Genomic DNA, 26315 nt, shown 5'->3' on the forward strand with positions numbered 1-26315 from the left:
GCGGGAGCCTCAGGGCTGAATCGCGGACGCAGTCGGACACTTGGCTGAGTCCAGGGACTGCCAAGACTCCAGGCCCCTCCTGAGTCTTCCTGTGTGCTAGGGGGTCCCTGAGTTTTCCGAGCGCAAGGCCACGTCCAGCTCCCGCCCGGGCCGGCCCCATTAGGGCTCGGCTATGGCTCCACTCACCGGCTCCCGCCACCTCGGTTCCGCTCCAGGACCTTGGCCGCCCGCCCCTCCCGACTCGCCCGCTCACCAGCCTCGCTTTCCAGCGCCTGCCGCCTTCCTCCGGAGCGCAGGGGCCCCGGGCGGCGCCGAGGCCGGGAGCGGGGTCGGAGGCCAGGCTGGGGCACGGACCAGAGCGGCCGGACCGCCGGGGCGCGGGAGAAGAAGGGAGCCCCCTCTCCTCTCTAGGCGGTGTCAATGCTTTGCACTTGGGGCCGGCGTGCGGTTGAGGGTCCTTCCCGAAGGTCCTGGGACGCCCGCGCCCCCCGCCTCCGGCCCTTTCGGTGGGTAGGGTCGTGGGCCAGCGCGCCGCGCTTTCCCGTCCCAGCTCAGGCAGTCGCCTGCGCGGGCTGCGGGGTGGGGGCCGGGGCAGGGGGAGGGGTTTCGGGGCCCGCCGGCCCGTCATTGGTTAATATTTTATTCTGTTGACATGTTTTCTTACTGCTGAGGCTTCCGACACCTTCTCCCCGGCCCCCCCTCTCGGCCCAAGCTTGGCTCGAGCTGTCAAAACCCCGCCCCCGGAGACCCACAATTGGTCCAAAAAGCGTAAAATCAGCAATCAAGGGGGGCCTGCCTCGTTAGCGCAGGGGATCCGAGCAGGGCAGGACATGTGAGATAGTCACAGTTTTCCAGAGATCACGACAAGATCTAACCAGTCGCGCGTGGTCCCCGGCGCCGGAGCGGGCAAGCCCAGCCCAGCCCCGCACCGAGCCCCCGCCACCCCCGCTCCCACAGCCCAGCGCCCCTAACCGTGCGCCAGACGGGGAGCCAGGAGGAGCAGCCTCCGCGCCCGCCACCGGGTCGCCCTTCCTACGCACGCGCCGCCGCCCGGGCCGGGGGTCCGAGCTGCGCGCCCCCGGCCCCGGCCCCCGGGCTCCTGAGCCGGATGTCCCGATGAGAGAGCCGGCGCTGGCGGCCAGCGCCATGGCTTACCACCCGTTCCACGCGCCACGGCCCGCCGACTTCCCCATGTCCGCCTTCCTGGCGGCGGCGCAGCCCTCCTTCTTCCCCGCGCTCGCGCTGCCGCCAGGAGCGCTGGCTAAGCCGTTGCCCGACCCCGGCCTGGCGGGGGCGGCGGCGGCAGCGGCAGCTGCAGCAGCGGCGGCTGAGGCGGGGCTGCACGTCTCGGCACTTGGCCCGCACCCGCCCGCCGCGCATCTGCGCTCGCTTAAGAGCCTGGAGCCCGAGGACGAGGTGGAGGACGATCCCAAGGTGACGCTGGAGGCCAAGGAGCTGTGGGACCAGTTCCATAAGCTTGGCACGGAGATGGTCATCACCAAGTCCGGGAGGTAGGGCGGCCGGCTGGCCGGCCGGCGGGGGCACGGGCGAACGGGCGGGGGCACCGGACAGCACCGATCAGCGCAGAGCCGGCGGCCGGCGGCTCCCGGCTCCAGCCCGGGTGCCACCCTTCGTTTCCACAGACACCCAAGTTGACTTTTCTTGTTTGGCGCTGGACCGAATTTTCTAAAACGAAAACATCAAAATCTCCCGAATGAAAATAAAACGAAAACATACTGCTAGAGAACAGTTGCAGCAGTTCTGAGTCCCAAAGCAGAGAAGGCCCAGTAGCCCGGCCCCGGCAGGTCTCGGCCGGAGCCCCTCAGCCCGGCAGCTTCGCTTTCCCGCCTCTTGGTCCAGATTGGCGCTCCGGGGAGATGCAGCATCTCCCGGACTCTGCTCCGACCCCGGGGCTCAGAGTGGGACCCACGTCCCGCTAGGCCCGCACGGCCTGTCGGTTCCCGCCTGCCGCTCAGTTCCGGGCAGCAAGCCCCAGGCCTGCGGAGCTCCGCGGCCTGACCCAGCCGGAAGCCTGGTCCCGGCCGCGGCGCGAGGGGCCCTGGACACGCCTGCCGCTCCAAGCCTTAAATCCAGAAGAGAGCGGTAGTCCCCAAGCGCTCCACCCTCGGACCCAGCTACCGAGAATCCAGGTCTCAGGCTTACCCTCTTCCCCCGAACGGCAGGGTCAGTGTCCCCGTTTCAACTCTGTAGCCCATTTTCTAAAACGCCCTCCGAATTTATTTCTGGAAGCTTCGGTCCCAGGCCGGTGTTCCCCCTGAACGAATTTCAGGGAGATTCAGGAGCAAGGCATGCATTTCCAAAGGGCCGAGATTTATTTCCTGGGCCTCAGCTTTCATCTCAAATCGGAAAAAAAACGGTCCCCAGATCTGAGCATCTGACCTTATAAACTAGGGTCTGACTGGCAGAAATGAGATTTCCAAGGAGTAATAACTACAGGTGGGGTCAATCGGCCAACGATAAGGGGACAGAGCAGTAGTAATAGGGAAATACAGATGGGAACCTCCAGGCAGTGTTGGTGCGGGGAGGAAAAGGGGGAGAGAGGTTCTGGGCATAGAAAAATCAGGTTCCAATGGCTTTTCCACCTTCCCTTTCTTGCAGGCGGATGTTTCCCCCCTTTAAGGTGCGGGTCAGCGGCCTGGACAAGAAGGCCAAATACATTCTGTTAATGGACATTGTGGCCGCTGATGATTGCCGCTATAAGTTCCACAACTCGCGGTGGATGGTGGCGGGCAAGGCCGATCCAGAGATGCCTAAACGCATGTACATCCACCCGGACAGCCCTGCCACGGGCGAACAGTGGATGGCTAAGCCTGTAGCCTTTCACAAGCTGAAGCTAACCAACAACATCTCGGACAAGCACGGCTTCGTGAGTTTGTGGCTGTGGGGGTGGGGGTCTGAGACTGCGCACCAGTGCCTGGAGGATAGTCGAGGATGAGTGAGGAGGCGGGATGATTCTCCAGCAGAGAGGGCTTGAGGAACCCCCAGAGTGCCCTTGCTCAGAACAAAGCCCTGTGGCCTACCAAGCCCTCCAGGCCTCCACTCCCCAAGGCTGGGAGATGACAGGGTCTGTGGCCAGGAAGCTCCAAATTGCTCACAAGGAAGGGTCACGCCTTCCAGAGCCAGGCAGGAGGCAGGTTCAGAATGGGGCTAGCAAATAGCACAGCCCCTGGGCTAGGAGAGGTCACCCCCGCTCTTGGCCTGTTAAGTGTTGTGCTTGGAAGACCTGTCCAAGGCCTTGGCTTGTCCCTTGCCGTTCCCTAAGATTCATGTCCTCGCACTATCTGAAAGGATTTAAAAGCTACATCAGCCCCTTCCAGAGCCTCCCTGAGGGCCATCTTTGCATCGTTCCACACGCTGAGGGCCCCTCCTGAAGGAGTGGTTCGGGGAGGTCACTCCTTTCTACCCTGCTTCCCTAGTCAAGGCTCCAGCAAGCTAAGAGTTCATGGGGCAAAAGGGAATTTCCCCCATCCCGAGGGAGGGCAGTCAGGCAGCACTCTGAAGTTGTCGGGGGTCTTTTCTCCACTGGGTTTTTAGGAGCTTAGCAATGAGTGGGTTTGCAGAGTTTTTTGTTTTGGTTTGGTTTTCAACTGTGGAAAAATTTTAAATGAGAGAAAAAGAGAGAGGAACTATGAGAAAAAAAAAAAACTGAGACCAAAAAATAGAAGAAAAAGAAATATAGGTGAGAAAAACAGCAGAGAAGACAGGAGACAAAATAAGGAAGGCAGGGTGGGAAAAAGCAGAACCGCGAAAGAGACCCAGATGGAGAGGAAGGGGGAAGCCCCCAGAGAGTGGATGTGTTCATGCTAAAGGCTGGGGACTGCTGGCTGACCCGCACCCTCCCCGCAGACCATCTTGAACTCCATGCACAAGTACCAGCCGCGCTTCCACATTGTGCGAGCCAACGACATCTTGAAGCTGCCCTACAGCACCTTCCGCACCTACGTGTTTCCGGAGACAGACTTCATCGCCGTCACTGCCTACCAGAACGACAAGGTGTGCGGAGAGGGCGGCGGACCCAGACCCTGCACCTACTCCGCACACGTGCAGGGTCTGACTCTCCACTCACACCCTCCCAGATCCGCCGCACCCTCCCGGCGCGCTCAGGGCCCTCTCTCCAGCACCAAGTCTTGTATCCGTATCCGTAGGCGCAGCACCCACCGCAGTCCTTCACCTCCGCCCCCCACCCCCACCCCAGGCCCACCACATGTACGCACACGCTCCCCTGGGATTCCGAACAGCTGGGCGCTCTTTCGGGTGGAGATGTTTGCTTAGCAATTAGCAGAGGCTAGGGGGCCCGCGCTGACATTTGTATATTTTATTCGTTTATTTCTTGTCTTGGGGATGGGAATGTAAATGAAGAGAGGGCGTCTGCGGTAATCTGCCCAGGCTCTTCCGGTACTAGGGACTCAAGGCCCAGTTTTCACTCTCCTGAGGGAGCCAAAACGTGGGCCAGGTGACACAGTCCCCAAAGCACCCCAGGCTATTTTGCCCTGAGTCAAGTCCAGGGGCTGGATCCGTTAAAACGCTTTCCTGCTTTGCTGCCTGCTAGGGGAGCAAAGCCCCCTCTCCCCACTGGGCCTGTGCCAATTAGTGTTCCTTCTCGTGTGTAAACGAGAGTGTACCAGTGTCCGTGCTGGTCGTTCTTTCTGTGTGTGCCTATGAGTATGCGTGCGCCATTTGGGGAGCCTTGGACACGTGTGGACGCTTGTTTGTTCATTGTGTACCTGCGTGTGCGTGGGCCCGTGCATGTGATTTGTTTTTGCATGTACAGGTAGGCTCTGTGTGCTCTGCTGTCCCTGCGCACGCCTGCTCAAGTGCGGAGTTTGTGTAACCTGCGTGACAGCTCGGGCTGTGTGCAGCATGCTTAGGCTGATTTCCACTCTGTGCAATAGCTTTGGGCCTGCGTATGCGTGTTGGGGGATTATTGCTCGAATAAGGTTTTTGTTGGAGCAGAGACCCAGTGGCTCTCCGCGAGCCCCGCCCGCTGGTCTCACCTTGCCTTCCGGCTGGGGACTTTCCAACCTAAGGCATGCCCTGGTGGGCGGGTACTGCGTGAACTCTCCCCCGGTGTCACCTGGGCTGCAGTGAGCCGCTGAACTCCGGGAGCCCCCCGCCAGGGAGTCTGACCTGGCGGCAACCCCCTCCATTCCCGCAGATCACGCAGCTGAAGATCGACAACAACCCGTTCGCTAAGGGCTTCAGGGACACCGGAAACGGCCGACGGGAGAAAAGGTGAGGGGTGTGCGGGGCAGCCCTGCGGCGGGTGCTGGAGTAGCAGGACCTGCCGGAAGGTGCGCCTCCGTTGATGGCTCCCTCCGCTTGTCCCCAGGAAGCAACTGACGCTGCCGTCTCTGCGCTTGTACGAGGAGCACTGCAAGCCCGAGCGCGATGGCGCCGAGTCGGACGCCTCGTCCTGCGACCCTCCCCCGGCGCGGGAGCCGCCGCCCTCTCCTGGCGTAGCGCCCAGTCCCCCGCGCCTGCACCGGGCGCGAGGTGAGGATCCGACGGCTGGACCGCGGGGGTGGGGAGACACTGGAGGGTCTCCTCAGGGCGCCGGGCTGCCCCTTCGCTCGGTGGCCTGTTACTCTTAAAGTGTGGGGGAAGCGTCAGCCGGTGTGTCTGGTCTGGGGCTTCCACCCCGGGACTCTCCTGTGAGGGTGGTCCCTGGTAGCTAGAAGATCCGCCTGGACATCGAGCCTGGACCCTTGCAGCGCTGCATGACTCTGTGGTAATGAGGTTTCCTCTCCAGGGCGCAATTCCTTCCATTGTACATAACGGGTCTTGGAACAGGTGACCTACAGCTGCCCCCGGCCCGACTAGGACCTAGAAGCTCCTCGCAAGAGTAGGCATTTACAAGCCTCCCCGAAGGAGCCCACGCACCGGGAGAGGGCTTGGTCTGTCTCTACCCGGGCCCCTGTGACCCGTTCTCTCTCTCTGCAGCCGAGGAGAAGTCGTGCGCAGCCGACAGCGACCCCGAGCCTGAGCGGCTGGGCGAGGAGCGGTCCAGGACCGCACTGGGCCGCAGCCCGGGCCTGGACGGCGCCAGCCCCCGTCGCTTGAGCGAACCCGAGCGCGCTCGAGAGCGGCGCAGCCCAGAGTCTGGCAAGGAGCCGCCCGAAAGCGTCGGAGACCGGCCATTCGGCCTGCGGGGCCTGGAAAAGGAGCGCGCCGAGAGCCGGCGGAAGGACGAGGGGCGCAAGGAGCTGAGCGAGGGCAAGGACCCAGGCCTGGCGCCGCTGGTAGTGCAGACGGACAGTGCATCCCCCCTGGGCGCGGGACACCTGCCTGGCCTGGCCTTCTCCGGCCACCTGCACGGGCAGCAGTTCTTCGGGCCCCTGGGAGCCGGCCAACCGCTCTTCCTGCACCCGGGACAGTTTGCCATGGGCCCCGGCGCCTTCTCCGCCATGGGCATGGGCCACCTACTGGCCTCGGTGGCGGGTGGCGGCGGTAATGGTGGAGGCGGCGGGCCCGGGGCTGCCGCGGGCCTGGACGCAGGTGGGCTGGGCCCTGCAGCCGGCGCGGCAGGCACCGCCGCGCCCTTCCCGTTCCACCTCTCCCAGCACATGCTGGCATCTCAGGTAAGGCCTGTGATCTAGTGGCAGCACGATGGAGGGAGGAGGAGCGAGATGGGTAGCCGGGGTGGGCATAGGGCTTAAGGGTGCCATAGCCTCCAGCGGGAAGAATTCTGCCCAGAGGAGGCCGGATTGACGCTCTCCATGACACCTGTGTTCCGGGAGACTAAGACTGCAAGTCCAGAGTCTGGCCAGAGGGTTACTTCTGACTCCTGTGTGACCTTAAGCAAGTCTCTATCCCTCTGTGGGCTTCAATTTCCTCCCTGTGACCACAGCAACGAGCAAGATGCCCATCAAGACTCCCCCTGCTCTAACAGACAGGAGCTGCTCCTGGCATTGTGAAACACACTTTCCCAGCATTAGGAAATTTTTCTTGGGAATAGAGGCCCCTGCGTGATTCACTCTCAGTCCCTGAAAGGTCAGGATGGCTAGATGAAGAGTGAGGAAAATTTGCAATATTTTCTGGACAATTGACCACTAAAATGCTCCACCTCCCAACTGCCTCTGTCCCCTGTCAAGCCCTGTGGGAAGTCCTCCACCATGACAAAGATCAGGGACGGTCCTTCCCCTACCTCAAGTCCCCCAGTTCTCTTACCCCTGCCACAGCTCAAGGAAGGGGGCCTCAGCTCCCCAGGCCCTGGATGAAATTCTGAACTCCCAGGAGAGTTTATTAAAATATAGCCATCGGCAAAATAAGGAGATCAGATGGGGAAAGCAGCCTCTTTAGTTGCTTGGGTGGAATATTCCCTGCGGAAAGATTTGGAATCTCTTCATTCATTTTCTTCCCCCTGAGGTTTCCGGCAAATTGAACCCTTGAGATCTTATCGCAGGGGAAGGGATAATAGGAGTTCAGGCTCCTTTGGTTCAATTGCAAATATTTTTAAAGTGTGTGTGTGGTGGGGGAGCATTCTAAAATGGGTTTTAAACAGAGCTCAGTGTCAGGGGTGTGTGGAGTTTTGGAGGCACCAACATCACATATCTGGGGCTCTGGGTTGGAGAGGGTCCCTGAGGAGGATGGGAGTCAGTGCACCTTTGATTCTGTATGTTTGTGATGCCTTCTGCCTAGACAAACTTTGGTGATGATAAGGGACATCACAGAGACCACAGGGAAGTCAGGACTTCTAGTCAGGGCAGGTGCAAGGTGAGGGTGATTGCTCCCAGCTTTCAGGAGGCACCATTTGGTGTAGCCACTGGCGGTTAACTTCCCAGGCCAGTGCGGCCCTCTACCATCAGGTAGAGCCAAAGTCTGGGAAATCTGTAGCCCACTTCCTTCCTTCTGACCTGAGATGCCAGGTCTGAAATGCCCCATAGGGCTTGTTGCTCTCAGGAAGGCTATTGCCCCACTCCTGACTAAGACAACTTTTCCTTCTCCCTGCCTAAGCTAGGCCTGAGATTTTCCAGAAGCATAGTTAGACCACCCCACCACTCTTTCTCTCTCTTTGGAGTAAGCCATCATCTCAAAGGACAGACAATCCAAAAGTTGAACCTCATGGACTCAGGTGATGTTGGCCCAGGGTTCTCTGGCCACTGTGCTCTCCACAGGCAAAGACTTTGCATTCCCTCTGCAGCTGCCACTAGGAAGTCTTTGTAGAACATACAAGCCAATTTATGAACTGTTTGGCATCTGTTCCCTTCTCCTGCCCCAGGCAGGAGCCCCCTGAGCTGGTGGGCAGACAGGAGAATTTACAAAGCTTTCCACTCCAGCCTGTGACTTCCACAGCGCGTTGGAGCATCTGCAGTTAGAGAGGTGGAGAGGACAGCGTTCTAAGGGAACAGCACCTCCCAAAACAGCAAATCTGCCTGTTTGCCACCAGGCCCTATGCCTGTTCTGTTTCTTCCCTCTAGACCTTTGTCTACGGTAGTTCAGACCCCTGGAATGTCCTTCCCCTTACCCCCACTATAATGCCCAGGACAGAACTTGATGGCCCCAGGCCTTAGCATCCCAGCCTGAAGTGTGCTCCTCTCCTAAGGCTTGGGGGTGAGGCACACTGGCTTATGCTTATTTGTGCTGCCTGGGACTGTAGTTAGGTGAGCTCCATTTTATATTCCTAAAACAGCAGGGCAAAAAATTCCCGGTTGTAGCATCACCTCCCAGCTCCCAGCCCACCCTCCCAGAAACAGCTCAGGCAGCATGGCTAACCCTTGCCCCATTCTGTTTTCTCCAGGGAATCCCGATGCCCACTTTCGGAGGCCTCTTCCCCTATCCCTACACCTACATGGCTGCAGCTGCGGCAGCGGCCTCCGCTTTGCCGGCCACTAGTGCTGCCGCTGCAGCCGCTGCCGCCGCTGGCTCTCTATCCCGGAGCCCCTTCCTGGGCAGTGCCCGGCCCCGCCTGCGCTTCAGTCCCTACCAGATCCCGGTCACCATCCCACCTAGTACTAGCCTCCTCACCACAGGGCTGGCGGCAGAGGGTTCCAAGGCTGCGGGCGGCAACAGCCGGGAGCCCAGCCCTCTGCCAGAGCTGGCTCTCCGCAAAGTGGGGGCCCCACCCCGTGGTGCCCTGTCGCCCAGCGGCTCAGCCAAGGAGGCGGCCAGTGAACTGCAGAGCATCCAGAGACTGGTGAGTGGGCTGGAGAGCCAGAGAGCCCTCTCCCCCAGCCGGGAGTCGCCCAAATGAGGGACTGCCCAGCCAGCCACTCTGCTGCCACGCAGGCCTCCCGGGCTGCCTGCCCCTGCTGCTTGGGACGTGTACAGCACAGAATGGGTATTTATTTAAATAAAGGCGCAAAGGTGGGCTGCAGCAGCTGGAATGGAGCCCTGTCCGGCCAACTGGGGCCTGGGACACCTCCCTGGGCTTCAACATGGAATGTGGCTGCCGGGAATACAGTCGCTTTGGAGCAGTGGACTTGGTCCAGATCTGCTCCGGCGTAATGGTGGCACCAGCCAGGGCCCTCTCTGGGTCCCCCAGAGCAGTGGGGAAGGCCTTATCCCCGGCCCAGAGTTTCCTTCGGGAGCCAGCAGGGGCAAAGGCTAGGGGTGGGCACTTCGGATGCAGCCCCAAAGCCCCTGGCCTCCAGCCTGCACTGCTTGAGAAGCTGGGGTGGAGGGTGCTGGGGTCAGTGAAGATTGAAGTCAGTGTAGACTTGAGCTGGGACTATAAGGAGGAGCCCTGTCCTTTTGGTCCCACCATCTCCTCCCCCAAAAGATAGACACCTCTCCCACCCCTGGGTCAGTGGAAGGAGTGGCATGTCTGCCTTGAGTCCCCAGGGAAAAAAAAGATATTTATGAAATAAATGGTAATTTGTGTAAATAAGCTGTAAGGTTCCCAGAATATGCAAATTGGTATTAATTTATTCAAAGGTGTACATTGCTGTGTACATAATATTTAGAGATTAACTCATAGCATTTAATTTTTTTTCATTTTACATGAGCATCTATATTGTACAGGGCTGGGGGTTCTTGGCGCGGGAGAAGGCCCTGCGCCCCGGAGGAGCCTCCACCCCGCCGGCCTCTCGGCCCCTTCGCCCGGGCTTTCCTCGCCAGAGCCCGCGGGCTCCACCTCAGGTTTTCACTTTTCGCTCCGGAGCGAGAACGGAACGGCAAAAACGCGAGACAACAATAAAACGCTGCAATGCGAAGTGAACGGCGCTGTGCGCTCTGTGGGCCGCGAGGGGCTCGGGGCGCCGCTGGCACACATTGAGGGACTGGAGGGAGGGAACCGAGGGTTGGGCGCCCCCCCCAGCTCGGCGGCAGCTGCACCCCGGGGGCGCGACGCGGCTGGGGCCGCGGGGGACGGGCGGCGCCGGCGAGGGGCCGGGCTGGGCCTGGAGGCGCCGGGCGGCTTCGCGCCCCCCACAGCCCCCAAGCTGGCCGGGCTCCCTCTGCTGGCCACTCGCGGTTTGTCGGTCACTCCAGTCACTTCGTGCCTTGTGCCGGGAGCCGGAGCCAGGCGAAGCACAGCGGAGTAGACCGGACTCCCGACTCCAGAAGTCGGAAATAGGGCACCCGTTGGGGGGAATTCCCACCTCTCCTGGGGTCTCAGGGGAGAGGTGCTTAGTGGAAATGCATTCCTTACAGGGCCTCTGGTGGATGGGGCTGGGAAGGTAGGTGCTCCCTGATCCCTCTCTCCCTTCCCAAGAGGGGGCCACGGCTGGCCACAGCTACCACGGACCCCAGAATCCTTTCCCTTCTCTCTGCCTCGTGAACTTCAAAAAGAAACAGCCTCCCCATAACACGGCTTTTGACTAGAGTTGCAATGTCTGGCCTGAAAGTTCTTCCTTGTAACTCATCTAAATCTCTCCTGGGGTGTGGACAGTGTGAACCAATGAGCTTATTCCTTTCCCTGCCTCACTTTCCCCCAGTATAACGGACTGGGCTAGGTGTCCCACTGTATTAGTCTCCATTAGGCCTGTCCTTTCCTCAGCCTACCCTTGCAAGGACTGTTCCCCTGTTCTCCCCCCACCTGCATCCACTGAGCTTAAGTGGGAAACATCTTCCCTCCCCCTCTTCACCCAGCTAGCAGGTGTCTCCAAGCCCCCTCCCTCCTCCTGAAGCCTTCGGGGTTCCTTTCTGACGCCCTGGCTGAGCTGGCAGCCCATCTTGGGCACTGCGGGGACAAGGACTGGCCCCCAACTCACCAGGGACACCAAGGACGGTGGGATGGAGTAAGGGTGAAGGTGGGGGGAGAACTGACAGTATACACGCCTCCACGTGGCCCAGCGCACCTTCGTGGACCGACGCATATGCAAGGATAGAGAACAGTATCTGCCTCTTCAGGGAGGGCGGGGAGCTGCTTCCACACCACACTGAATTCTGGCGGGGGGCTTGACCACTGAACGAGCCGGAGGGTCCAGAAGACCCTGCCCCAGCCTCCCGAGGGCACGTAGGGCTTGGAACTTGCGGTCAGAACCAGAAAAAACCGTTCAGGAGCTAGGCGGGGCCTGGAAGCCCCTTTCCCCGCTCAAATAGACTTTCCCTTGGACAGCGTGCTATTCCTAGGTCGCTTTGGGCTAAATGCGTCTCTAAAATTCGAAGAGCTGGAGCACGTTCGTTTCCTCCCGCTTCTCACTTTCAGCATGACCAGAAAAGGAGAGCTGGGCAGAGCTGCAGGTCCGCAGCCGCTAGCGGACGGTGCTGCTGACACCAGGGGGCAGCACGGGCTTTGGGCTGCGGGAGGGGCTGAGAGCAGATGGAGGGGGGAGAAGGGTAGCTACGAAGACCGCGATGCACTGTCCTTGCTGCAGCGTTGGGCCAGGTGGGGTGGTACTCTGGGGACTCGAGAGGCCCCCAGTCCCCGAGAACAGTTTGGATTCGTTCTCCTCCCGTGCCTTCCCCGCTCCCCCACCCCCCGCCTCATCCCCCCCGGCTCACACGTCCCCTCCCGGAGTCGCCTTCCAAGGCATTCGGTGGAGCCCCAGCTGCAAGCGTGAGTGGGGTTGCGGAACCTTGCGGCTGGCGGCAGGGCCTTGTCCCAGACAAAGGCCAGTCCGCTCTCAGGCTCAATTAGGCCACCCGTCTCCCCTGCCTCCGGCCCCCATTGTCCCTGGGGTCGCCAATTAGCCCAGGCGCCCCACATACCCGCCGCTGCGGTGCCCCAAGGCCTCTTTAACCCTTCAGGGACTGGCACCACGAGCCCTGGACGGCGGAGCACAGCGCTCGGGCTTGTGGGCAGGGCGTGCGTTGGGGTGATGGGCACTGAGGGGGCGTTGAGCTCTGTTGGTGACTGGGTGTGTTGCCGTAGGAGGCTGTGTATTGGGAGTGTGGGGTTTGAGAGTGGAAGTGTGCGTGTCAGCGTGGGATTGTTAAATGTAATTCACAGGGGAACTGAGTGTGGGTGTGGGTGGCTCCGTGAGACCCCTAGCGGCTCAGCTGCCTGGATCCCGGGACCTAAAACAAAAAGCCAAATCCGTTGCCCCTGAGTCTATTGCCACTCATGGCGACTCCATGTGCTACAGAGTAGAACTCGGCTCCAGAGGGTTTTCTTGGCTGTGGCGACACAACCTGCACTCCACTGCTAAACTGTTTGCACTTCACTGCTAACGTAAAGAGGAGTACTGGTTTTGCAGTGGTTAAAGAGCTCAGCTGCTAACCCGAAGGTCAGCGGTTCTAATCCATCAGCAGTTTGGCTGGAGAAAGACGTAGCAGTCGGCTGCCATACAAATTTACAGCCTTGGAAGCCCTCTGGGGCAGTTCTACTCTGTCCTGCAGGCCTGCCATGAGTCCAAATCGACTCCACGGCAACGGGTTTGATAGGTTTTGGCTAACCTAAGGTTGACCGTTGGAACCCACCCATCGGTACCAGGAAAGAAAAGGCCCGGGAATCTGCTTCCATTAAGATTACAGCCAAAAAAAAAAAAAAAAACCTTATGGAACGATTCTACTCTGTAGCGCATGAGGTCGCTAAGAGTTGGAATCCATTCCGCAGCAGCTAACAACAGTCTTTATGGCAACAGATCGCCAGGCCTTTCTGCCGCAGTAGTTGGAACCGCCCTTTCCGAAATAGCAGCTGAGAGCAGACCTTTGTTGATGTTGTAGTTTAGTTGCCATGGAGTCCATTCCAACTCAACCTTTTGGCTAATAGTCCAGTGTTTAAACATTGTGTCCTGACGTTTAACCCTCCTGAGACTTGAGACTTAAAACCAAAAACCCAACCCATTGCAGTCCAGTGGATTCCGACTCATAGCGACCCTATAGGACAGTTTCCAAGGAGCACCTGGTGGATTCAAACTGCAGACTTTTTGGTTAGTAGGGTTGTTAGCGGGTAGCCATAGCACCTAACCACTATGCCACCAGGGTTTCCACCTGAGGCCTTATTTCCTCTTGGGCTAATCCGAGTCTTGCGAGCCCTCAAGCCATTCCTTCTCTCTCCCTCCCCCCAGCAAATGCCGCCGAGGACGAAATCACGAGCATTGATGGCCTGGCCCTGCCCTCCCCAGGGTACCGCGAACGTCCAGCCAGGGCATTTCCTGGGGCCCAGACCGGCACATTCAACCTCCCCCTCCCAAGAACATCCGCACGTGAATACCCCAGCTCGCGGCCCGACCCGCCACTTTCCGGGAATCGGACGGCTCAAGGGATTTAGTTGCCAGGAGACCGGGGTTGAATCTCTGAGCCCGCCTTCCTCCTTTGGACCCCAAATCCAATCCCTTCCTCCTCCTGGCCGGTCCTAGATCCCAGCGGAGTCCGACGACAGGATGAGCGCCCTGTGGTCGCACACGCCCTTGGGACTGGGCGGTGGTGGAAGGGGGACCAGTGCGCGCCCAGGGACATGCAAAGGAGAGGGAGACCGAGCTCCGGGTCCTTTCCAGGCACTCCCTGGAGAGAGTCCTCGCCAGTGCAGCCTGGCTGAATCTGTAGGTGCCTCTATCGTAGCGCGCCTGCGACTCTGTTTAGCCCTATGGAACTCCTTTTGGGGTCTTCCGAGGCACAGAGGCAGCGCCCCACGTCCGAACCGCCTGGTTCCCGGAACCGACGGCTGTAGCTGGTTTCCCGGCCCCTTCCTTCTCCAGGCACCGCCGGCAGCTCCGGACTTAAAGGGAACCAGAGGCCCGCCCTGTCCGCGACAACTCCCCCACATGTCCACGAGATGGCGCTCTAGGCCAGAGACCCGACAGCGGCCGGACAACGCGCCCCCGCTAGACCCGGGAGGTGGACTGACAGTGAGAAGGGCACCGAGCCAGAGCCACTGACTGACATAGATCCAAGGCCAGAGACTGACACCGGCATCTAAGGGACCGAGTCTGCCGCGGAGCCCGAATGCAGCTCCGGGTTGGGGCTGTGAACACATGGACGGGAGCGAACGGTTCAGGATTGGGCCAACTCCCGGGCCTGCGAGGCCCCGCAGCAAACGCTGGCCGGAAGTCTACTGTGTGCCCGGCTGGGCTGGGGCGCCTGACTCCGGCCTACACGGCCTCTCGGAAGTGGGACTGCGGGCTGGGATGGCCGGATGAGCGGCTCCAACCAGCAGGGCCTGGGATGACGGCCGCTTCCGGCCGATGGGCAGGACCCAAGGCTCAGGTCGCCACAAGGTCCACCTAGGCTCACCTCCACTTCCTCAGCACCCCCTACCCAGTCCTCAGGGTTGGAGTGCGGTGGTGTGCAGGTGGAGCTGCTTACCTGGGGTCCTGTCCCCTTAGGTCCTAGGTGAGAGGCTCAGGGGAGGCTTTGGGTCTGTGTTGCCCTAGTGGGAGGTGGCAGGGAAAGGAGAGGGCCCAGGGGCCAACCAGAGAACTTCTCCCACTAAGGTTCTGGGTCCAATTTGAGTAGGGGTGGGTGTGAGGCCCAGTGGCAGGGGAGCACCAGGGTTGGAGCAGGGGATTTGGAAGCCTGCTTTCCACTTAATGTGCCTACAAGAGGGCTGGCACCTTTGGAGGTTATCGCCCTTATTATCAACCCTACACACATTTCCTAAGGGCATGCAGCTAAACAGCAGCCCAGTCAACACCAGTTTAAGTCATTTCCACAGTGACACAGTCACCAGCTTGTTGTGTGACCCTGACCAGGTGTCTTCCCTGTTCTGGACTTCCAGCTCCTTTCCCCTTCAATTTATAATGTAGGATAGGATCAAACCTTTGATGATTTAATAATTATCTACATGTCAATCTACTGCTGAGGCAGCTGATTGGCAGGAAACTGGACGGGAGATAAGTACAAGGTTGAGCTCTGCCTCTGGCTGTGTGACCTTGGACAATGTCACTTTCTTCTCTGGGTCCCAGAATCCTCATCTGCAAAATAAGTGTTACAGTTCTAACCAATAAAATTCAACAACATATCAAAAAAAAAAAAATTCACCATGACCAAGTGGGATTCATACCTGGTATGCAAGGATGGTTCAACATTAGAAAAACAATTAATGTAATCCAACATATAATAAAACAAAAGAACCACATGATCTTATCAATTGATGCAGAAAAGGCATTTCACAAAGTCCAACACCCATTCATGACAAAAACTCTCAGCAAAATAGGAATAGAAGGAAAATTCTTCAACATAACAAAGGGCATTTATACAAAGCCAACAGCCACATTATCCTAAATGGAGAGAGTCTGAAAGCATTCCCCTTGAGAATGGGAACCAGACAAGGATGCCCTTTATCCCCACTCTTATTCAACATTGTGCTGGAGGTGCTAGCCAGAGCAATTAGGCTAAATAAAGAAATAAAGGGTATCCAGATTGATAAGGAAGAAGTAAAAGTATCTCTGTTTGCAGATGACATGATCTTATACACAGAAAATCCTAAAGAATCCTCAAGAAAACTACTGAAACTAATAGAAGAGTTCAGCAGAGTTTCAGGATACAAGATAAACATACAAAAATCAGTTGGATTCCTCTACACCAATGAAAAGAACATCGAAGAGGAAATCACCAAATCAATACCATTTACAGTAGCCCCCAAGAAGATAAAATACTTAGGAATGAATCTTACCAGAGACGTAAAAGACTTACACAAAGAAAACTACAAGACACTACTGCAAAAAGCCAAAAAAGACCTATGTAAGTGGAAAAACATACCTTGCTCGTGGATAGGAAGACTTAACGTTGTAAAAATGTCTATTCTACCAAAAGTGATCTACAGATACAATGCAATTCTGATCCAAATTCCAATGACATTTTTTAATCAGAGTGAGAAACAAATCACCAATTTCATATGGAAGGGAAAGAGGCCCTGGATAAGTAAAGCATTATTGAAACAGAAGAACAAAGTGGGAGGCCTCACTCTACCTGATTTTAGAACCTATTATACTGCCACAGTAGTTAAAACAGCTTGGTACGGGTACAACAACAGATACATAGAACAGTGGAACAGAATTGAGAATCCAGTTCTAAATCCATCCACATATGAGCAGCCGTCCTGTAGGGTCGCTATGAGTCAGAATCGACTCGACCACACTGGGTACTGGGTATGAGCAGCTAATAGTTGATGAAGGCGCAAAGGCAGTTCAATGGGGAAAAGACAGTCTCTTTAACAAATGGTGCTGGCATAACTGGATATCCATCTGCTAAAAAATGAAACAAGACCTATACCTCACACCATGCACAAAAACTAACTCAAAATGGATCAAAGACCTGAATATAAAACAATGAAGATCATGGAAGAAAAAATAGGGACAATGCTAGGAGCCCTAATACATGGCATAAATAGTATACAAAACATTACTAACAATGCACAAACACCAGAAGACAAACTAGATAACTGGGAGCTCCTAAAAATCAAACACGTATGTTCATCTAAAGGCTTCATCAAAAGAGTAAAAAGACTACCTACAGACTGGGAAAGAGTTTTTAGCTATGACATTTCCTGTCAGCATCTGATCTCTAAAATCTACACGATACTGCAAAAACTCAACTACAAAAAGACAAATAACCCAGTTAAAAAATGGGTAAAGGATATGAATACGCACTTCACTAAAGAAGACATTCAGGTAGCTAACAGATACGTGAGGAAATGCTCAAGGTCATTAGCCATTATAGAAATGCAAATCTAAACTACAATGAGATTCCATCTCACTCCAACAAGTCTGGCATCAATCCAAAAAACACAAAATAATAAATGTTGGAGAGGTTGTGGAGAGACTGGAAAACTTATACACTGCTGGTGGGAATGTAAAGTGATACAACCACTTTGGAAATCGATTTGGAGTTTCCTTAAAAAGCTAGAAATAGAACTACCATATGACCCAGCAATCCCACTCCTTGGAATATATCCTAAAGAAGTAAGAGCCTTTACACAAACAGATATATGCACACCCATGTTCATTGCAGCACTGTTTACAATAGCAAAAAGATTGAAGCAACCTAGGTGCCCATCAATGGGTGAGTGGATAAATTATGGTATATTCACACGATGGAATACTATGATACTATGCATCAATAAAGAACAATGATGAATCCATGCAACATTTCATAACATGGAGGAATTGGAAGGCATTATGCTGAGTGAAATTACTCAGTTGCAAAAGGACAAATATTGTATGAGACCATTATTATAAGAACTCAAGAAATAGTTTAAACAGAGAAGAAAATATTCTTTGATGGTTACAAGAGCGGGGAGGGAGGGAGAGGGGTATTCACTAATAGATAGTAGACAAGAACTATTTTAGGTGAAGGGAAAGACAACACACAATACAGGAGAGGTCAGCACAACTGGACTAAACCAAAAGCAAAGAAGTTTCCTGAATAAACTGAATGCATCGAAGGCCAGTGTAGCAGGAGCAGGCTTTTGGGGACCATGGTTTCAGGGGACATCTAGGTCAACAGGCATAATAAAATCTATTAAGAAAACATTTTGCATCTCACTTTGGAGAGTGGCGTCTGGAGTCTTAAACGCTAGCAAGCAGCCATTTAAGATCCATCGATTGGTCTCAACACACCTGGAGGAAAGGAGAATGAAGAACACCAAGACACAAGGTAATTATGAGCCCAAGAGACAGAAAGGGCCACATAAACCACAGACTACATCAGCCTGAGACCAGAAGAACTAGATGATGCCTGGCTGCAACCTATGACTGCCCTGACAGGGGACACAACAGAGAACCCCTGAGGGAGCAGGAGAGCAGTTGGATGCAGACCTCAAATTCTCATAAAAAGACCAGACTTAATGGTCTGACTGAGACTAGAAGGACCCCCGAGGTCATGGTCCCCAGACCTTCTGTTAGCCCAAGACAGGAACCGCTCCCAAAGCCAACTCCTCAGACAGAGATTGGACTGGATTATGTGATAGAAAATGATAACTGGTGAAGAGTGAGCTTCTTGGATCAAGTAGACACATGCAACTACGTGGGCAGCTCCTGTCTGGAGGGGGGATAAGAGGGCAGAGGGGCGTCAGAAGCTGGTCAAATGGACACGGAAATAGAGAGTGGAGTGTGCTGTCTCATTATGGGGAGAGCAACTAGGAGTATATTGCAAGGTGTATACAAATTTTTGTATGAGAGACAGACTTGATTTGTAAACTTTCACTTAAAGGATAATAAAAATTTTTTTTTAAATAAGTGATTTGGACTAAAATCAAATTGATCTGTGAATGATCAGCTGACCCTGACCCAGTTCCCAGTGACCCCCAGCCTCAACATCTTTAGACAAGAGGCAAAGACTACACAACCATTTAACGCTTGAGGAAGCCGAAGTCAGGGCAGACAGGCGGGTTCATTCGCAGGCCCTTAGGGACCTTGGCTGTTTTTGCTGAGAGTCTTGGGGAGGGGGCAGAGCGGGTGGCCTGGATGAATTCCCAATTAGGAAATTACATTCCAAGTCCTGAAACCCTCAGGGAACCGGCTGGCTCCAGCTGCCTCTGTTCCTTGTGGGGTGTGCATATCACTTCCCTGGCACTACCTTCCACCTGGGAACAAACTTCATTTGGGGAGGAAGGGACTGGTGGGTTTGGGGGTTGGCTCTGTCTGGCACCTAGCTCCACAGGTCGTTGACTGACTGCGTGACTTCTCCCCAAAGAGAGAAGGGGATACCCATGGAGGACGTGCAGGCATACATGCTTAAGGGTGCCCTCCGAATCTGGGATACCCAATGTGCCAATGCCTTCCCTGTGTGGAGGCTTTCTGGTGCTCAGAGCACTTGCACATGCTGCCTCTCACTGAATCCTCACTGTCAGGGTAGAGGTTATGAACCCCTATTTCGCAGATGATGACATTGAAGCTCAGGGAAGTGAAGAGAGGAGTCCAAGGTCATCCAGTAAATAAAGGACAGGGCTCTTTCACAATCCCATGGGCCGGGCCCTTGGAAATGTTAGCTGATGAGGTGATGATGAGTGAGAGTCAGCCTTACCGCTGGGAAAGGGCAAAGAGGCCGGGCTAGCGCCCTCTGCCTCTCCATGCTGAGCCCCGTATGGCCCGGGTAGGAGGTGTATCCGTGGGAGAAGCAGCCTGACTCAGAGCCCACGTCCAGAGGACTGGGGGAGGGCTGCTGCCCGGCTTTATGTCAGCTCAGCTGGGCCTGCCAGAGATCCCGGTGGAGGCAGGGGCCTATCTCTCAGGATTGCTGAGAAGTTCACCTGCAATATTGCATGCTCAGCTGAAGGCAGGACTCACGTTTGCTCCCATTATTGTTATTACTGCTCTCATTTTTACTTATTTCTCTTGCAAAGAGACTACGTTGCCCTCTGGCTCTGTGGTCCATGTCTTTGGCCGGACAGGAGGAACTGTGGAGTGCCCACTGGGTGCCTAACACTGAGCATACATTTTTTCAGTATGATTACTCCCATTTTACCGAGGAGGAAACCAAGGCTTAGATTTGCCCAAAGTTACATAGCTGCTAAGAAACAGGCCACAGGGTCACACCAAGGTCTGACTAACCCTAAGCCTGTGCCCTTTCCTGCAGCCCTAAGAGTTTCTGTTCTAAGCCCCCGGAGCCTGAGAGTCCCACTGGGCACTGTGGGGCCCAGCGCTCGGTGGGGGCTGTTGTGGGGCTTTTTGTTACTAAGCCCTGGAATGGCTGATTGGTTCCTTCATCCTCTTCCAACTTTGGCTCTTATTCGCTTCTGAGAGGGGCTGGTTAACCCACCATACATTGCCCCAGACTTTGGCCTCCCACAACTGTCCTGGTTTTGTCCAGGACAGTCCCAGTTTTAGTACTGAGAATCCCATGTCCTGGGAAAGCCCTCAGTTCGGAGCAAACTTGGACAGTAGGTCACTCTACCACCCACACACAGACACATGCAGATTCCCCCCAACATGCACACACATGGTGATCCATACACAGGCACATCACCAAACACCCACCCACAGACACACACATGCAACATATACAGACCCCCAGACACACAGAGGCATACTCACCCAACAAGCACGTGCAAACATGCAGACACACACAGGCATGCACACACATAGCTACACACAGACATGCAAAAATATACACATGCTCAGACTTACATGCACACACAAAGACATCCCATATAGATACACATGTGCACCCACCACACAGACACACATGCACACAGAGAGACATGTCCATACACAGACCCTTGGTGGGGGTGGTTTTCCACAGAGAATACCAGTCCAGCTACCAGCCCCCCAGCCTGGCCTTACTTGGCTTCAGGCTTCCCCCTACCCCCAATTTGCAGGGGCCTAGTCCTTCTCCACCCTCCTCTAGGGTGAGTTATAATTTGCTTAACGTCTCTGTCTCCCAGACCATTGGCTCCCTCAAGGAGGGCTGGTGCTGCTTTTCCGCACTGCTGGGTCCCCAGACCTGAAACTGTGCTTAACACATGGACGGGCTCAACAAACATGTGCTGAATGGAGCCCCTGTGGCACATAAAGGTCAGCAGTTCGAATCCACCAGCTGTGCCTGGGAAATCCTATGCGGCAGTTCTATTCTGTCTTATAGGGTTGCTGTGAGTCGAAATTGACTCAATGGCAGCTGGTTTGTTTTTGCTGGGTTTTTTTGAATAAATGAATGAAGTGCACCCTTCAGAGGCAGGACCCACACCTTGCCCTTCCTGGATACTCCTGCCCAGGCCCTGAAGCAGACTTGGAGTCTGCTGCAGAGAGCTCCTGAGGGACTCAGTCCTAGCCATGGGGGCTCCTTGCTCTCCTAAGGAACTGAGGCTCAGAGAGGGAGTGTATCTTACCTGAGGACTTGACCTTATAGGAGGAGTTTCCAGGCCCCCAAGCCCCTGCACTGGGGGATTTCTGTTCCCTGGGGGAGTCTGGCATCTTCTGGCCTCTGGGGCTTTGTTGCTGTTGATCCCCCTTCCTGGAGCAATGGCCTTGACACCTCTCCCTCACACACACACACACCCACACACGCACGCATACACGCACGCACGCACGCACACACACTCCAGGACAAGCCTATCTAACTGGGGCCTAGGGGAGCTGCCCAGCACATCTGCACTCCAATCCTTCCTGTACCAGCAAGGGAACCTTCCTGAAATGAGGATGAAATCAGGTCACCGCCCTGTTTAAAATCTTCCAAAGGCCTCCCCTGCTCTTCGGGTCAAGTCCAGTCTCTAGTCTGGCAGTGGGGGCCTGTATGAGTCCCGCACCTCAGCACCCTACCCATCTCAGACCTCCACCCCACTGCCCAGTGGCCCAGCTTTAGGTTCATCTGCTCACCCTGCCTCAGGGCCTCACCTGCCCTTCCGTCTGCCCAGAATGCTCTGCCTGCCTTCTCCAGGAAGTTTCCCCTTGGCCTTTACCCTTCTGAGATAGTGCCCACACAGAGTTTTATAGTTAGTATTCAGTGAACATGTGACCTTGGACAAGTTACTTTACCCTTCCCCCATCATTTCTAGAAAACGGAGGTAATAGCACCTAGTCCATGGTGTAGTTTGAAGATTAAGAGAGATGCTGTTCATAGCAGTGCTGGGTTCAGAGCCTGGTGCATAGCGAAGGCTGATTTTCTGTGCCTTCTGAGGAGCCTGGGGAAGGCTGAGGTTAGGGACTTGGGGGCCATCTAGTGCCGGGGCAATTTCCCCTTGGCCCTGGGCAGCAGCCAGTGTTGAGTTTACCAGAGTTGGGGGGTCAGACCGCCTATGATGGAGTCCCCTTCTGCCTCTGGGGTTACAGGCTCAAAGCCCCTGAGCCTGGGAAATCTGGCCTGGCCTGGGGAGTTTGAATAGCCAGTGACCCAAGGGGATTGTGCTTTGGGATGTCTGGGCTGAGGAAAAGGCCCCTGGTGGGAGACTGAGCTACTGCTGAGAGCTCCTCTCTCCTGAGGAACCAAGCCCAGGGAGCGTGTGTTGCCCTAGTGTGGGGACTGGTGACCCACCCAGCTGGATCCTTGTCACGTGTGAGCAGTGTAGGCTGTGGGGACAGTGGCTCCTTCCTACCACTAGGTGGCGGTCTGGAATTGTCCAGACCTGGGGTCCAGGGCTTGGCTTAGGTTTGGAGCCCCACAGCTTCTGCCTGAGGGTTGTTACAAGTCAGAGTTTCCTAGCCTGCCTGGCTGCTGCCTCCAGGGATCCCGGCCATTCTCCACTTTAATTTCTGGCTAGGTCCTGCTGCCAAGCCAATAGCACTGAGGGGAGTGAATAAAAGCACGGACTTTGTGCAGCCAGAAATACCTGGGTTCAAATTCCAGCTGCACCTCTAGCTCTGTGACTTTGACCCCTTGATCCTGTTTCCTAACCTCTAAAATAGGCCACTGTAAGGCTCGTGTTTGCTTATTCTGCAGGGGAAAGAGAAAATGTGGTTGCCCTGATTGTGCCCCGAGTGGAGGGAATGGGCTGTGCTCAGTGCTTCTCTGAACCCTCACAAAAGACAAGCTGACCCAGGAGGAGGAGCTGAGGGCCAGGGGAGGTTTCTATGTGTCCCATTCAACACTCTCCCAGAGCTCCCTGCTCCCAGGACTCTGTGGGGTCCCAAGGGAGCATGCCTTTATTCCTGCCCTCAGGTTGCCCACAGACAAGCACAGGATAGAACATGCTGAGTCCACAGGGAGATGAGAACAAAGGGCTTTCGTTTCTTCTTCCACCAAGTCAGGGTAAACCCCACATTCCTTCTACCTGGAATGCCCTCTGCCCTCCTCTCCTAAATGCCTCATTATTTTCAAGGCTCAGGTCAAATGTCCTCCTCTACTTCATGATGCCTTCTCTGGTCTCCTCCCTGCAATCTTGGGTTCCCACAATCCTGGTACCTCCTTCTATACCACCTTGGGCTCTCTGGGACAGAGACCTTGGGCCAGGGGCAGGCTCTTGGCACAGAGGAGGTACAGGAGCATTGCCAGAAGACGAGGAAGACTTCCTGTGAGAGGTGACCTGAAAAGACGGGGGAGACTTCTCAAGGCCAGGGGGAGGGATTGGGGTTGTATGGGGAAAGAGGCACCAACCCCAGCTTAGGGAAAGATGTGAACTACATTCACGGTTGGCAGTTCTGAGAGAAAGGCCTTGAGGACAGACACACATTGTGCCTTTCTCCCCACTGAAAACCTTGGAGCAGGCTGTGTTTTCTTCACCTCTGCCCCTGCAGGCCCCCTAGGGCCTCCCACAGTGCTCCTCAGTTTCCCCAGAGTGTCTCCCTCAGTGCACCCCACTCTGCCCCCGACAGTGCCACCTTCCCGAGAGCAGCTGAGCTGCAGGGTGAGCTTGCCTTTGCTCACATCAAGGCCAGATCCTGCTCCTGTCAGCCCAAGCTTCAGACTGATTTGTGGCATCCATGTAGCTTGTCCTCAGGACCCCTCCTAAATGCCCACGGTGCCCTATGTTCCAGACCTTCCCCACACTCCCACCTCCGCCCAGGCTTTTCTAAGTGCTCCTCCCCTGTGGCCTCGCTGGGAGAGGGGCCCGCCTGACTCCAGGTGCCAAGCTTACAATTTCCATCGGTCTCCTTTGCTTATTGTTGCATCATTGCTCCTGGCACATCGTAGGTGCTCAGTAAATGTTCGTTGAACAAATGAACGAAGAAACTTTGGGTGCTGTGCTGGGCACGTGGGGGAAGAACATGGTGAGTCCACAGGGAGGTGGACTGAGTATCACTGAAGCCACAGGGAAGTGGACCAGGTGTCACTGAGGCTACAGGGAGGTGGACCAGGTGTCATTGAGGCCATAACCAGGTATCACTTAGGTGCTCTGCCTGGGCGTTTCTCTACCTGCCAAATCTGCTACGGGGGCTCAGCCCAGACCACTCATGCTCTCACCCCACCTAACCAAGGGAAAGGGGGACGTGACCCACCTCTCATAACCTAGGCAGGAGGTAGGGAAGCAGGTTTGTTAGCTGTGTAATCATTACAACAGGTCCATTTATTGTCTAGAACACTGTTTGTAGACAAAACAGCAGTTTAGTCAAAGGGCTTGAAAGATGGCAATTGAAGAACAATTGAAGAAGGCATTCAAGTGTGGCATTGGTGCCTGAACTGGCCCTGCCTGTCCCTCTCCAGGACTCATTCTGCTTCAGACACTGAACATAAAAGATGCTTGACAGGAAAGGATGTTGGCACTTCTGCATGCCAGAGATGAGAGACAGATGTCCCAGCTTCTGAGGTGGCTCAGTGGGTCTTTTATGGACTCACCTCAGCTGGCCTCGAGGCATGTTAGTATGGAACCCTCCGGTGACAAGGTCCTGAAATCCAGCTCAAGCTGAAGAAAGATCATTTTATTGGCTCACACGAAACCCGGGCAGTGCAGGGGAGGAAGCAGCTGGCCTTTGGAATGCTGGGAGCCAGGGCTGGGAAGGCCTTTGGCCCCCTCATTCTTTCTCTGACTTACCCCTCATTTCTTTTTCTCTGTGTTGGCTTCATCCTCTCCTAGCACAGACAGGATTTTTCATGTGACAGGGAGCTTGGATGCAGGTGGCTGTGGTTTACAGAAATCCAGGTTACTGGCCCAAGAGGAAAGGAAATTGCCATGTTGCTTCCCTTAGAATCATTCCAGAGAAACCCTCTGATTGGCCCAGCTGGGGTCACATGCCTGCTTCTCCTAACACTGGTATAAAGCAACCCATTTCTACCTACCACTATTGTCAGCTACATTTATATAGAGACCATGCTTGCTGGCCTCTCACAAAATGCCTGCTAAGTGACAGGTACTTTGCAATGATTTCTTTTAATCCACACGACTGCTCTGCAGAAAGATATACTGGTCAGGGCTCTTTTGGTTTCAACTGACAGAAGCCCAGCTTAAACCAAAAGCGGAATTTTTGCTCCATATAATTGATGAAAGCAGGAGTGGACTTTAGGCACAGCTGGATCCAGGTAGTCAAATAAGTGTGGGCTGTTTCTCATTAGCTCCAGCTTTTAACCCCACCCCTGTCTATTCTGGCTCAGCTCTCAGGTATGTTTTCCCCACACAGCAGGAAAGATGCCTGAGGTGCCTGAGCCCAGATGGCCTTTAGAGCAGACCCAGGGGAAGAGAGCAGCCCTCTCTCTATGCACAGAGCAAACTACCTGGTAAGACTTTGATTTTTGCTCCCTAGAGGCCAGATATTCATTCATTCTGAGGACAGAGGTTGGCAAGCATAATTGTCCAGGTCACATGCTCATCCCTGTAGTAAGAGGATGGGACAGGGCTGTGGTAGGTGGTGCTATCGTGACTGGGGAGGGGTAGACAGATTGCATATGGTCAGGTGTAGTTGGTATAACTTTCCCATTGTACAGATTAGGAAACTGAGACTTGGAGAGATTAGGTAACTTGCTAGAAACACAGCTGGGATAAAAACCCAGGTCTGGGTGTCAGGGGACGTCTAGCTCAATTGGCATAACATAGTTCATAAACAAAATGTTCCATATCCTATCTGGGGTCTTAAAAGCTTGTAAGCAGCCATCTAAGATACATCTACTGGTCCCACCCTGTCTGGAGTAAGGGAGAATGAAGAAAACCAAAGACATAAGGGAAAGATTAGTCCAAAGGACCAAGGGACCACAATTACCACAGCTTCCACCAGACTGAGTGTAGCGCAATTTGATGGTGCCCAGCTACCACCACTGACTGCTCTTACAGGGACCACAATAGACAGTCCCAGCCAGAGCTGGAGAAAGATGTAGAATAAAATTCAAACTCACACAAAACAAACAAATGAACAAAGCACACCAAACTTACTGATCTGACAGAGACTGGAGAAACCCCGAGAGTATGGCCTCCAGACACTCTTTTAACTCAGTACTGAAGTCACTCCTGAGGTTCACCCTTCAGCCAAAGATTAAACAGGCCCATAAAACAAACAATAATACATGTAGCTCAAACATGTATACAAGACTAAATAGGCATACCAGCCCAGGGGCAGGGGCAAGAAGGCAGGAGGGGACAGGAAAGCTGGACCAATGGAAATGAGGAACCCAAGGTTAAGAAGGGGAGAGTGTTGACCTGTTGCAGGGTTGGCAACCAATGTCACAAAACGGCA

The 26315-nt window shown here is 55.1% G+C and overlaps 1 protein-coding gene across 1 annotated transcript; it reads left to right on the top strand.

Annotated features, from left to right (window-relative positions):
• The first annotated feature begins 832 nt into the window (after positions 1-832).
• On the top strand, positions 833-9800 carry TBX2 (T-box transcription factor 2). Its single transcript, XM_049859528.1, has 7 exons — positions 833-1511; positions 2620-2887; positions 3868-4014; positions 5177-5253; positions 5351-5514; positions 5962-6599; positions 8759-9800. Exons 1-7 carry the CDS (start codon positions 1117-1119, stop codon positions 9209-9211), a joined length of 2142 nt encoding a protein of 713 aa, XP_049715485.1. The 5' UTR covers positions 833-1116; the 3' UTR covers positions 9212-9800.
• The last annotated feature ends 16515 nt before the right edge of the window (positions 9801-26315 follow it).

The sequence above is a fragment of the Elephas maximus genome, chromosome 19, assembly GCF_024166365.1.
Source record: "Elephas maximus indicus isolate mEleMax1 chromosome 19, mEleMax1 primary haplotype, whole genome shotgun sequence".
Lineage (NCBI taxonomy): Eukaryota > Metazoa > Chordata > Mammalia > Proboscidea > Elephantidae > Elephas > Elephas maximus.